The sequence below is a fragment of the Ochotona curzoniae genome, unplaced genomic scaffold (assembly GCF_017591425.1).
Source record: "Ochotona curzoniae isolate NIBS_2020 unplaced genomic scaffold, NIBS_Ocur_1.0 contig_2688, whole genome shotgun sequence".
In the NCBI taxonomy this organism is placed as follows: Eukaryota; Metazoa; Chordata; class Mammalia; order Lagomorpha; family Ochotonidae; genus Ochotona; species Ochotona curzoniae.
The window spans coordinates 16,501,148-16,515,012 of record NW_024465553.1 but is presented as its reverse complement, the minus strand read 5'-3'; the positions used below and the strand labels follow the sequence as shown (position 1 = coordinate 16,515,012).

The following is a 13,865-nucleotide window of genomic DNA, read 5'->3' as shown; positions in this document are numbered from 1 at the left end:
AGTCTGATGCCAGTTCAGTGTAGGTGATGATTTCTAAACCATCAGTAAATCTATAGGATAATTATTTAGGTTATAAGAGATCTTAGCTGTCAGACTAAACCTCCCACTTATTGTTTACTTATTCGAAAGAGTTACAGAAAGAGAGAAACATAAAGAGGAAGAGACAGAGATAGAGAGACCGTTGTATTTGCAGGTTCTCTTTCCATATGGTTGCACTAGCCAGAGCTGGGCTGATCAGAAGCCAGGAGCGAGAATCTCCTGTGTGAGTAGCAGGGACCCAAGCACTTGGGCATCTTCTGCAGCATTCCCAAGATGCATTAGCAGGAAACTGGATCAGAAGTAGAGCAGCCAGGGCTGGAACTAAGCAATGGCTTAAATCTACTGTGCCACAACGCTGGCCCATTAAAGCCCTGATCTTAACGATGGGAATAGATAGTATAAGCAAATCTCCTGTAGTGTCATTTTTGAAAAGCTAGAATTAGAACTCAGATTTCAGTACTCCCGATTCCGTGCTCTTTCTCTTGGATTGAGCTTGCTGCTGCTTGTGAGTTGAGAGGTCGTGGGCAGTGTTAGAGCACCTGCTGGGTGAAGGTGATCCTGTAGGCGTCAGCTGTGCCCTGATTCTTCTTGCTTCCTGCCCACCGTTTCAGGACTCATGAAAGAAAGTGATCCTTACTACATATCAGTCTCCACATGGCCACAACCCGTTGTGACCGGGATGAGCCAAAGACAGGGCCCTCTCCATCCCAAGATTCTCCAATATGCAAGGGTGGTAGGAGCCCACGTGTTTGAATTATCACTTGTTCCCTCCCAGAGTACACATTAGTAGGAAACTGGAATTGAGAGTGGATCTGAAACTTAAACTGAGGTACTCTGATAACACCGTGTGGATTTTCCACATTTTAGCCACTGCAGCAAATGTCCATCCTACTCAAAGAGCTTTTTTTTTTTTTTTTAGAATTTTCAATGGCATATGAGATTGGGCACATTTAGAGTGGTATAACCATATGGTGAGAGTTGGGGTGGAGGGAAGGGAGAAAGAGGTCAGATTTTAATCTGACTTGCCAAGTGGCTGTAACAGCCAGCTCTGGAACAGGCCAAAGGTAGCAACTGCATCTGACCTCCTGCATGGATAACAGGGACTCATCTCTGCCTTCCAAGGAATAGGAACAGGAAGCTGGATTGGAAGAGGCAGAAGTGGGACTAGAACTACAGTGGTGGCATAAGCTGTGTTTTGTTGCAGTGTCAGTTTTGTAAAGGTTTTTTGTTTTGTTTTGTCTTTCTTTGATTCTAATAAGTTGCAGCAAGGGAGAAGGCAGAGAAAGCTGGGAAAGAATGGACAAAGATTTTCTTTTTCTCTTCCTGGCAAATGCTTTGTGACATTGACAGGTCAGGTTCCTGTTGGGAGGTCATGAAAAGACTGGTCTATACCAGAGTGAGAGGAAAGAAAAGAAGGTAGCAGTTGCCAGCAAGTTGTCCAAGGAGAGGAGCTGAGCCAAGATTGTTCCTGTTGAAGGCCTGCTGGTGGGAATCCAAGTTTGTTGTTGGTAGAGGAGAGCTGGTGTTTTTATCCTGGGGAGGAAAGAAAGTGGCTGCACCCACAGGTGGGAGTACTGGCCTCTTAATCACTCAATCAGAAACGAGAGGAAACTTCTCTGCATTTATAGTGTTGTGTTCTGGACAAAATAGTGTGAATATCCAGATGCCTAGCAACATAGGCACTGAGGAGTAAGGAAGTCTTGCTGTGATCTTCTCAGAAACCTTTATGTTTCCCGAGCTCCCCATATACATCTGTGTTTCTCTTTATTTTTTAGTTTTTATGTTTTTAATTTTTTATTGGCAAGTCATACAGAAAAAAGGAGAGACAGAGAGGAAGATCCTCCGTCTGCTGGTTCACTCCCCAAGTGACTGCAATGGCTAGAACTGAGCCAATCTGAAGCCAGGAGCCAGGAAATTCTTCCAGGTCTCCCATGTGGCTGCAGGGTCCCAAGGCTTTGGGCCATCCCCAACTGCTTTCTCAAGCCACAAACAGGGAGCTGGAATGGAAGTGGAGCAGCTGGGATACAAACTGGTGCCCATATAGGATCCTGGTGGATGCAAGGCAAGGACTTTAGCCACTACACTACCTGTGTTTTCATTTTTTTTTAAATTATTGAACTATTGAAAGGCACATTCTCTCTCCCTCTCTCACTGTTTCTCTCTCTACCTCTCTCTCTCTCACACACACACACACACACACACACACACAAAGATTGACCCAACTGGCTACAGTGGTTCAGGGTTGACCATTTTGAAGCTGAGAGTCTGAAACTCCAGCCTAGTCTCCCACATGGGTCAAAAGAATTCAGGTACTTGAGCCATCAACTGACCTCCCTTACTGGAGGGCAGGACTCTTCTGCTTTGCAGGTGCATTAGCAAGGAGCTGTATTGGATACAGGTTAGCTTGGGTTCCTGTTGTTACTCTTATAACTTGGGATACAGTCGTTGTAGGAAGTGACTTACTTAACTCTGCACCACAATGCTGGCCTCCCCCTACATTTATGTTTTTAAAAGATTCCTTTTTAATTTAAAAAATTTAGTTGAAAGAGACAGGGAAACATACATCTTCCATGCACTGATTCACTTCCCAGATGCTTGTAGCAGCCAGTATACTGAAGCCATGGGTATGAAGCGATGGGTGGCAGGGACCCCAGTACTTCAGCCATCACCCATTGCTTCCCAGGGTACAGCTTAGCAGAAGGCTGGATCAGCAGCTGAGTAGCTGGGATTAGGATTGAGCACTCGGATCTGGGATGCAGCCATCTCAAGCAAGTCATGTCTTAACTGCTGTACCAAACACACATACCTGTCTCTTTTTTTTAGAGGAGGAAAAGAGCAAATAAACAAATATATGAACTTCAGATTTTCCTCTTTCTTTCTCCCCTGCTTTGAGATATAACCACTGGCACTGCCTGAGGTGTTTGATCAGACTGAGAGTGAATTATGAGTTGACATCCCTGAAGTGGAGGGCAAGACCTTCCTCTCCCTGGAGTACCTGGAAGGCTTTGCGCATCTTCCTGGCAGCTGTCTGGTTTTTGTTCTCGGGATCCATTGTGAAGCTGAACCCGGGGAGGCACAGCAGCAAATGACACCTGTTGCTTGGATTCCTCTTCCTCTCTCCTTGTGCGTTGCTGGGTTTCAGGCAGTTGTGTTCTTCTAAGCTGAGGAGAGTAAGTATAGTTAGAGGTCTAGCTTTGCACTGCTTGCTTGAGGTTCTGTAGGTAACCCAAGTGAAGATTTCAAAGATCCATCAGGGATGTTTGTGAGGGTTGTAGACTGTCACCTGGTGCACATTGTTAACTTCATTTACATCCTGTTGTTCAGCGGAGTGGGGAAAGGGGGAAGAAGTCACTCTGTATGATTTACTGTTTTCTTTCCTCTTCCTCGGTCTTTCCCTCTTTATCTCAAAGCCTCCCAGCCTGTGTTTATTTTTAAGCCTCATCTGAATACACAGGTAATTCCAGCTGCTGCACTCCAGTTAGAAACTTGAAAGATTCTTTTAGCACCCCTGTTAGATAACCAGTGTTGGAATGGTACGTAATAAACTCACGTTTTTTTCTTTGTTTCTCTCACTTTCTTTTTTGTCTCCCAATGTTTTGAGCAGATTCATATTCAAAGGACCGGGGACCTTGGATAGTAAAACCAGTGGCCTCTTCCAGGGGCCGGGGCGTCTACCTGATCAACAATGTGAGTACGTGGCCAGGGATGAACCTGCCATGCATGTGGTTTCTTTCTGTTAGGAGCAGGTGCTCCCTTCTGAACTCTGCACTCGCAAGTGTGCGGAGGTCACATGCTAGTTTCCTGTTATTCGGCTTACCAGCCCTGCCAACAGTTAGCACCCTAGCCCTAGAGTGACAACATTACTGGGTCACATTTGGAGGGAGGGAGGCCTTTTGAGTCAGCAGGAAGGAGGGACTTTCCCTGTCTTCAACCTGTTGTCAGATTAAGTCCTTAGCAGGAAGTGTTGATTGGCAGCCCATCCATCTCCAGGTTGCCAAGCAAATTAACCTTCATTTGGGGAGGCGACCTTGTGGCTGCTGCGGCCACATTTCTAGCTCCCTCCTTCCTTCTGCTCCATTTCCTCATCTTCTATTTTCAAAAGCTGCCAATATCTTGGTAGTTTGCAGAATTCTTATTAAAAGTTGTTTTTTTTTTAATTTTTAAAATTTTTTGAAGATTTATTTATTTATTTTTTTTATTGGAAAAGGACTGATAGAGAAGGTCTTCTGTCTGCTGGTTCACCCCCAAATAGCCACACTAACCAGAGCTGAGCTGATTCAAAGCCAGGAGCTGGGATCCTCTTTTGTGTCTCCCACATGGATGCAGGGTTCCCAGGGCTTGAGCCGTCCTCGACTGCTCTCCCAGACCACAGGCAGGAAGCCAGATGGGAAGTGGAGCAGCCGGGACGTGAACTGGGGCCGATGTGGGATCCTGGGGCTTGCAGCTGGAGGATTACTCCATTGAGTCATCTTACTCACCCCTACCTTTTGTGTTTTGTTTTGTTTTGTTTTGTTTTCTTTCTGAAGTTGATTTTAAATGGAATAGGTATACACTGTGAAGAAAATCAAATCCAAACTCTAGTCCCAGTCTAGAGTTGGAACAGTTCGACAAGCTTTGCCCCCAGAGCTCCATCCTCAGGTTTGCAAAGCCCCTTAGAGTGTTGGGGAGGCTGCTGGTGGGTTAGTCACCCGGTTCTCGCCCCTGGGCTCAGCCGTGGGCTTTGTGTTCATGGCCTGTGCAGTCTGGCAGTGGCCCCCTTGGGATGCCTGCTCTCCCTGCTGAGGTTTGGGGCTTGGGTTTGCTCTGCTCTGCTTTGCTCATTCTGATCCCATCTGCTTTCTGTCTTTCAAGATTTCTTTAAAGTGTTGGTCTGTTCTGGCTCCTTTTGCTTAAAAATTTTTTGAGCTTTGTTATCATTTTGTTCCTTTGAAAAACTCTTTTCCATTCTTCCACTGGCATTTGGGGAGGGCAGGGTAAGTAGATCCATGTGCCTGTGGCCAGTACTGCATCTGAAATTCCCCAGTTATCTTTTCACATTGAGGTATTTCCTACATATGCAGAAACGAACTTTCAGCGGAGGCGGGGGGGTGTTCTTTCACGTTGGAATTTTCTTAAATTCAGTCTGGACTTGAAATGGTCTGGTAAACAACAAGGACCAGGCCTTTTCATACTAAATAAACATAGGGCCTGGCCTGATACAGCAACTCCTGCTGCAGCCTCAGATCCACCAGACCTGTTACCTGGGGCCCTCCGGAGGCCTGCCCCTGCTCTCCCATGGCACAAGGCTGCCAGTGCACCCTGCTTCACTCTCTTCCCTGGGCTGTGCTCTGACCTCGGCATGGCGGCTGCTGCAGCCCAGCCTTGCCTTGAGCCCTGTGCCAGGAGTCCTAGTGTTGTTTGAATCTTGGAGACGGCACTCACTTGGGTACTTTAGCTGCCAGATGGAACTGAGATGGAAAGTGACCCATTGTACACGTTTGCTTTGTATTTTCTTAGACATGAGTCAAACAGAGTAGGATCTATTCCCAGTTCATCTGGACAGTTTTCTCTCTTGGAATGCTCGCTGGTCTTCATGATTTTCTGTTTGAAAGTGAACATCCCAAAGGGCAGGAAAGTGAAATTTTCCTTGGTGGAGCTAAGAACGTGGAACCCTGACTCCTCATTGTGGCACTGGTTATCCAGGGCGGCTCAGAAAGGCGGCGACTTGTCTTTGCAGAATACACATTGGCAAGCTGTGTAAGACCGTCTTTCTTCCGCCTTTCCTGTGCTGAATCCCCTAAACCCACCCCCAACTACCCCCAGTAGATCGGAGTAGTTGGAAGGACCTTTGCCTCTCCCTGTTTCCTTCCCATGAATCCCTGGAATGAATCTGCTTTTTTTTTTTTTTTTTTTTTTTTAAGGTATTTAGTGGAGGTGCCAGACAGAAGCCTGGGAAGATGCCAACAGACAGGAGGGGAGCTGGCAGCATGTGGACATAATGGGCAAATATTCCCTTTTCACCCCAAAATGAATTCTATCACCTTTTACCCAGACTTACAAATGGTGTAGTTAATACTCGTCTCTCTCTCTCTCCCTACACAGAAGGCCTAACCATCCCCTCTTTTCTATACCTGGCTCCTTTCCCATGGAATATGTGACCCATTAGCCAACTGGATGAAGTAACTCTTTCCATGGCTGCTGCCTGCTTTCATAGTTGAGGGGGAGGGAGGGAGAAAGAGCTCAGGCAGGGGTCTGTGAGCAGAACCCGCCACGAGTGGGTGAGGGACTCTGGCAGGGGGCCGGAATGAAGAGTGAGGGCCAAATGAAAACATCTTCCCCTGCCTTCATGCTGCAGTGGGAGGGCCTCTCATTAACACTTCACTGGAATAGTTGGAACTTTCCCGACCATATCCCCCAAAGCAACGTTTAGCATTACAAGACCAAGGTAAAGGATTGCAGAAAGAACCCAGTGTCTGTGACAATGCAGGGAGAAGTGTGATCCCAGGAATGGGAGCTGTTCTGTTGCTGCCTGACATGGCTTCTTCCAGGTGCATTCTTAAACTCTAGAATGCGACCAAAGACAGCAAAGCTGTGTAGGCTGCAGCTCCTACAGTAAGCGTGACCAAGTGCCATGTTTTCCCAGCTTAGTGCATTCAGATTGAGGAGGGGGAAGATCTGGTGTTCTCTGAAGTATGAGTTGGATTATGGGAGTCAAGTTCAGTCATCCTTGTCTCACCTCTTCTCTGTGTTACACATAGTTGTCCATATGCTCCTAGAGTTAGGGACTAAATGGTAAAGCTGTAGAAGAAAAAGACACTTTGGGCTGTACATTTGTAATATATGTAGAAAAGGGAGTTAAAGACCAGTAATATTACCTACATAATGGGTTTATGTTGTGCATCCTGAAAGGACAAGTGTGTGCAATGAGGAAGGGAAGAGAGGAAACACTTCTGGGCCTTTTGTATCTCATGGGATGGGAACCGCTCCCAGAGTCTTGCTCCCAGGAAAGTTGAGTGATCATCTGTTTCTGTTGCAGGCCATAGGCCTTACTCAGTAGGAAAAGGCTGCAGTTGTTTAATTTAGCTTAGTGCTATGTTCAGTGATTGCACAATTCTCACCCACTAAGCCGACTCAGAGTGGTTGTATGTGCCGTCATGAAGTGGATGAGAGCCAGGTGTGGATGTGGATGGCTGCATCTGTTGGCGGTGAATCAGTTCTGATGCATGGTGTCCCTAAGATGCATCAAGATGGGTTATTAAAGTCGTGTTCTGATGGGGAGATATCAGTAGCAGAAAGTGAGAGGAACGTGTTCGTTACCCTAATTTCAATACCTGTTCATTGTGGCGGCGGGTGGTGTTATGGTCACAGATTATCCCTATTTTAGGGACAGCCATAATGCACTTAGGAAATGCATTGTCACAAAATCAAGCTTTCTAATTTGGAGGACAATTCTAGATCAGTGTACTAAGAGAGGTATGAGTAGTGCCTGAAAGAGAAGCCTCTGGGATCCCAGGCTCATAATTATCTAACCTCATGAGTTTTCAAAGCTGTTTGGACTGTAATTGTTATGTGAGAGATGCAATGTAAATTTGTTTTCTCCCTATTGTAATTGGATGCCCGTGGTGTTTATGGAAGTGATACATTAACGTGTCTAACTGGATATATTGATACCTTGGAGGAAAACTTGCCTGAAGTTGTAGTTTTCCACACTGTTGTTTCTTAAAAGATTAAGAACTTTGCTTGTCTACCCTTTCTTTCTTTCTTTTTCTGCTCGATAGCCAAACCAGATTTCCCTGGAAGAGAACATCCTGGTCTCCCGTTACATTAGCAACCCCCTGCTTATAGACGGTGAGTTGTAATTATGGGCTGTATTTTTGCTAAACTTTTCAACCTTTCCACACAGTCTCCTCTTGTAAATCTTTATTAAACTTGTGTGCAGTTCTGGGAAGCTGTGGCTGCCGCAGAGGTGAGGGTGGTTCCTTCCCTAGCTCATGGGGAATGACGCGCAGGTTGAGCATCCAGAGTGCTCCCAAACCAGAATGCTCAGAGAGCTGACATTGTGCCACAGACAGAACATTGCCTGTCGGACTCCATGCAGTGAGTCCCAGAGAAAACACAGGCTCACTGAAAATTATATAACAGTGTCTTTAGACTGTGGGGAGGATGTGTATGGAACAGGAATGAATTTTGTGTTTGGATCTGAGGTCTCCTCCCGTATCTTGCTATATGAGTGCAGATAACTCCAAAGCCTGAAAAAACAAAAATAAAACAAACAAACAAATAAAAAAAAAACCCTTGTGGTCCCAAGCATCTCAGACAGGAGAACTCAATCTGTAGCATAGGAGTGCTTTATTGACTGCACAGGAATTGGTATCTGTGAATCCTGTCCAGGATACATATAATAATACTTTATATAATACACATGGTATGTACATTATCATGTAAGGCACACTATGTCATACATCACACTATATCATTCTAACAGTGTGAAGCATGTGGGTATTGTGTGTCTCTTGCAGAGAGGAACTTTTTTTTTTTCCTTTCCTGTGTCTTAGTTATGTTGCCCTGCCCCTTTGCAACAGAAAACAATGCACTTACTTTTTGCTGTGATGCTAAACCATTTTTTTTTTCCAGAATTCAAGTTTGACGTACGCCTGTACGTGCTCGTGACTTCCTATGATCCTCTGGTCATCTATCTCTACGAAGAAGGACTGGCTCGGTAAGAGAGCGTGTTCTGGGTAGAGGGGACAGGGCGCTGTGCTAGAGTGGACACTTGAAGCCTGCTCAGCTCAGAGGTATTTTGGTTTTGTTATGTCGGGAGGCTATTGAAGGCTCAGCTAAACTCCAGATGACAGAAAGCAAGATTGTATGCTGTGCAGTGTCATTTGCATGCACACACATTGTGTCAGCACCCCTTTCCCAGCGGGTTCTGTGATCACAGTAGCTGCTGTCTTCCTGGGATGATGACAGTTGTTACAAAGACCTAAGTCATTAAGTCGCCATTATTTGCTTTGTTGATGTTGTGGGTGTATATATATATTTTGGTTCTGTTTTGTTTCATTAGAGCATCTGTAGCAGGAACACTGAATATTCCACACTTACTTACCAAGTTACATACCAAGTATTTATTTTCGTCCTCATAGCTGATACATGACTGCGCTTAAGGCTCCTGAGACGTAGAAGGGAGGAGACCCTCAGTCCGGTGCGTCAGGGATTTGAATCCTGAATCTAACCATTTCATGCCCTCTCATATTTAGAGGATATTGGCTACTTTTTTTTAAGATTTGTTTATTTGTTTTTATTACGAAGTCAGATATACAGAGAGAAGGAGAGACAGAGAGGAAGATCTTCTGTCCAATGATTCATTGCCCAAGTGACCGCAACGGCCGGTGCTGAGCAAATCAGAAGCCAGGAACCAGGAACCTCTTCCGGGTCTCCCCCGCGGGTGCAGGGTCCCAAGGCTTTGGGCTGTCCTCGACTGCTTTCCCAGGCCATAAGCAGGGAGCAGGATGGGAAGTGGAGCAGCTGGGATTAGAACTGGCACCCATATGGGATCCTGGCACATTCAAGGTGGGGACTTTAGCCGATGGCCACGCCGCCGGGCCCTACTTTTTTTATTTCTTAGCTTGTAAGTTACATACTTTCCAGTGGCCATTTAAGCTTTAATTTTTCTTGAGGTGGTTTTTAACTTTTACAATAATGTAGTTTGTAAAAATAAGTTCAAGTTATAATGACTTAAAGTTTTGTTTCCCATATCTACAGAATTTTATATGTAAGGGTGGTTTTTTTTGGTTTGGTTTTGTTTCCAAACCCTTTACATTGCTTAAAATCAGTACATGACTTTGCTATCCCTGTTATTTTTATTTTTCCTGTGCAAAACTAATTTTTCCCTGCCCAGCAGTCTATCCTGAAGTTTTGTTTACGTATAGTGGCCTTGATGTCACCCAGCCCAGCAGTTTGGGAGGTGGCTGTCCTATCTGAGCAGGCATGACAAGTGAAACAGCATGGTCTGTGTCAGTTTATGCCACCGTGTTTTGGAATGGCATCTTAATGGTCTCACGTACCAAATTTTTGGGTTCAAATCCTGTGACTCTCAAATGCAGAGGGAGAGAGCCGGTCAACCAGATCTTCCTGGGGGTTGAGCTGTGTCTCCCATTCACCTCTAGGTGGCAGTGGCTGCATTTTTAAGCTCTGTCTTAGCCTGACTAGGTATGTTTGATCCCTGGAAACACTGGCTGCCCCCCAACCCCCAAGCCTCCAAGTCCGGGCTGCCTGTTTTCTGAACATTGAACCTGGGGAGAAGGACTGAACATGTTCTGGTTGTTGTAAAAGGCCAGACCAGGCATCTGAGCTTGAAGTAACCACCAGCTCTCATCAGGTTTTCGTAGCAAGAATATTCTCCATAGGCTCTGCAATGTGAATTGTGGATAGACAAAACTGGATGTAAATGCCTAGGTATTATTTTAGATAGAATCCAGAGGAAAGGGAAGGTAAAATGTACCCCCTGGCTTCTGCCCAGGTCTCTCAGATGCCGAGGATCTCCCATCCTGAGCCTCTCTTCCATCCTCCATGCACCCTGATCCTGCCTCAACTCCCAGCGTCACCTGGGAGCTGATTATGATCTGCTGCATGCTAGGTTGCTGAAAAAGAGAAAAGGTTTTGAGGTTATAGCTCCCAGGCACTCCAGGTTAACCAACCAATGAGTTTGGCGTGATATTCAGAGATCCTTCACCCCAATATCCGCAGCCCTATTTATGGGTTAAATGTGGCACAGTTTTAAGGGCTTCACATTGAAAGCTGTACAAACATTTACTGTACAAGTTACTTTTCTTTTTAAAGATTTATTAATTTTTGCTGGAAAGGGATTTACAGAGGAGAGAGGAGGAGAGACAGAAAGATCTTTCATGCACTGGTTCACTTCCCAAATTGCCAGAGCTGAGCCAGTCCGAAGCAGGAGTCAGGAACTTTTGTTAGGTATCCCATGCGGGTACATCGTCTCAAGGCTTCGGCTGTCCTCTACTGCTTTCCCAGGTCACAAACAGGGAGCTGAATGGGAAATGAAGCAACTGGGGTATGAAGTGGCACCCATATGGGATGCCAGCGCTTGCAAGGGGAGGATTAGCCAATTTTGAGCCATCACACTGGGCCCTATTATACAAGTTTATGTAGTCATGCTAGTGCTCCACCTATCAGTTTGTATTGAGTTACTGAATTGAGTAACTCCTTTTGCTGACAGCAGGAACTGTTTCAAAATTCACATTTCTACATGTTGCTTATGTGCACCTACACATGCATATAGTGACTCAGTGGATGCTTTTTCTCCAAATAATTATGAAAAAACTTTAGAAACCCAAACTAAATTGAACCCAACACCACATTTTATTTTCAGCTCTTTGGGGAGGTTTCCCTGCAAGTAAGAGTGAGTGGTAGAGCTTTGGGATGGCTTTGCTGTGGGCTGGCACAGGGTGTGGGGCTGGCTGCTTGCTGGAACCCTGTGAGCACAGTGTGTTCCGTGCAGTGACCTCACTATGCCTCTGTTCCTTCTTCTATACTCATGTGTGTCTCACATCACCCTGCATCTTTTTTGCCACCAGCGTCTGCCAGACTGTGTCACTACCTTGGGCAGTGGCCTCTAGCCACTCGCATCTGTGTGTCCAGTAAGTGTGGTCCACCTGTGTTGTGTGTGGCTTGGACCAAAGAGAACCAGTTCAGGAGGTCACTGGGCCAGTCACTTGAGAGGTTTCAGGAAAACCATCATCTTGCCTGAAGAGCTGGAATTGGAGGCCCTCAGTATTAGCCTCCCTCTTTGGAAAGAAAGGTTTTTATGTGCCAGCATTTTGGGCCTCAGATTAATGCAAGGAGGTAGGCAGATGAAGTTTCTTTTACCAGAAGTTCTCATGTATAAATTCTTTACCTCTTTACAGATTGCTTTGTATGTGGGTTCAGCTGTTCTTGCTCTGTTCACAGCAAAAGCGGGAGCTGTCTCGTGTTTTATCCTTTGTGTCTGAACTGTTGAAGAGGGGGCAAAGTGAATTGCCTTTTGGGGATTCAGGTCCCAGCCTCTTCGGGGTCCTGCAGGAGGGCCCTGAGCAAGGCTTTGTTTTTGAATTTCATGTGTATGTGTGTTGCTGTTTTGCACCAGCAGAGGACACTCAGCCTCCAGACAGGGGTGCCACTGAGCTCCACCAAAATGGTGATGGTTCCTCTTCCCGTGAGGAATAGAACCCAGAATGACTCTGGATTTTACAGTCATTAGGTGGACCCAGTATTGGGTTGAAATGATTTGACACAACACTCTTTTTGAGACAGGGCTGATAGCCAACTTTTCACTGAATTAGGAAAAATAAAAAGTGTAAAAAAAAAAAATCCAAAGAAAATTGAGTTGAAAACCAAATGTGTTGTCTGAGACCCAAAGAAAGGTGTAAGTGGCAGTGTGGGGGACACATGGGAGCCCGTGCAGGGAGCTGAGGGCCCGTCCTCAAGGTGGGGATGGGAAGAGAGGGCTCCAGAAGGTCCCGGGCAGGCCTGCCCTTTCTCGGCCTGGAAACTGGGCAAGGACCCCAGAGTGTTGGTCATGCGCCTGCCTGTTCCCCACCCCCAGTTCCTTCTTCAGTAGCCCTCCTTGCTAATTAACACTGGCTCCGCAGGGATATTTACCTTTTCTCCGCTGGATTCCTGTGGTTTAGAAAGAATTCAGGTACTTGCTGGTTGCCAAGGAATTCAGATTACCTCACAGGCTGCACACGGTCCAGATTCTGCCACAGCAGCAAGTGGCGAGGGGTGGGGGTAGACACCGGAGAGAGAGGAATCCCTCTGCAGCGCTCATTGCCACCCGCCCTGGCAGGCTGTGGCTGTTTGTGCAGTTTGAGTCATATCTTCTGGCTCTCAAGACAGAGGATCAGGCTGGTAATCCCCTCCCAGACGGCTCTGTAGGGCGCTGCCCCGTCACTGCAGTGCCTTGGCAGTCTCCTCCTGCAGCTGGTTGACAGCAGATCAGAGAGCTCGTGGGCCTCTCACCCTCTCCCCTAAGATCTTTCTGGGTCAGGCCAAGATGAAACCCAGTGGCTGCTGGCAAGGCTGATGGAGGTGCTCTCTCTTCATCATCCAGGCCTCACTGACTCGAGTGGCTGCACCTGCTGAAAGATAACCTGTGTGCAGCCGCCAGGGGCTCCTGATGTCTAGTGCCACCTTTTCTTCATATGTTTGTAGTGAATGTTCATTAGAAAATCCAACTACCCAAAACTGCCGCACTTTCCAACAGCTAGACTATCTGTAACGAGAAAGTAGGTGTCGGGTTCTTAGAGGGACAGGGGAAGAAAGGCCAGCAGATCTGTAACTGGGCTTCCCTTCTCCCCATGGTTCTGTAATGGCAGTAGCTTTGGAGCAGGTGCAATTCAGAGGCTTTTTTGGTTAACTCTTAAATTCCTACTATGGACACTCCGCTCATGACAGGATTGTGTTTCTGGAAGTCCACTGCCAGCTGGAAACCCACTGGCCATCCTAGCTCAGCAATGCAGTGCCTCGGGGGAGGGAGTGTTCGTAGTTTCCCCTGTGACTGCAGGGCTACTGTGGATCTCACGTGCTGCTGCTACCCCACAGTGTGAGAAAATATTGTGCTGCGTGTTGCTGGCTCAGGAAACATCAACATTCTCCTGGGTGTGTGTTGTTTTTGCACTGTCGTGAAATGGGAAAGTTGTCGGTTGAACCATCTGTAAAGGCTTAACATTCGAATCCTTTCTTCTTACAGATATTCCAAGTTTAGACAGGTTGTTATCAAGGTCATCATTACCAGTGAGAATCTAGGCTGCAGTTTCAGAATTTATTGTCAGAATATAGGTGTAGTCAGA

At 46.3% G+C, this 13,865-nt stretch overlaps 1 protein-coding gene across 2 annotated transcripts in view; it reads left to right on the top strand.

The window, feature by feature from the left end:
* Positions 1 to 13,865, top strand: part of TTLL5 (tubulin tyrosine ligase like 5) — a 213,114-nt gene that overhangs the window by 21,362 nt on the left and 177,887 nt on the right. For both annotated transcript variants that reach the window (XM_040975261.1, XM_040975259.1), the window contains exons 7-9: positions 3,644 to 3,726; positions 7,797 to 7,866; positions 8,653 to 8,737. In XM_040975261.1, the coding sequence (XP_040831195.1) occupies positions 3,644 to 3,726; positions 7,797 to 7,866; positions 8,653 to 8,737 (238 nt within the window). The remainder of the gene's footprint in view (positions 1 to 3,643; positions 3,727 to 7,796; positions 7,867 to 8,652; positions 8,738 to 13,865) is intronic.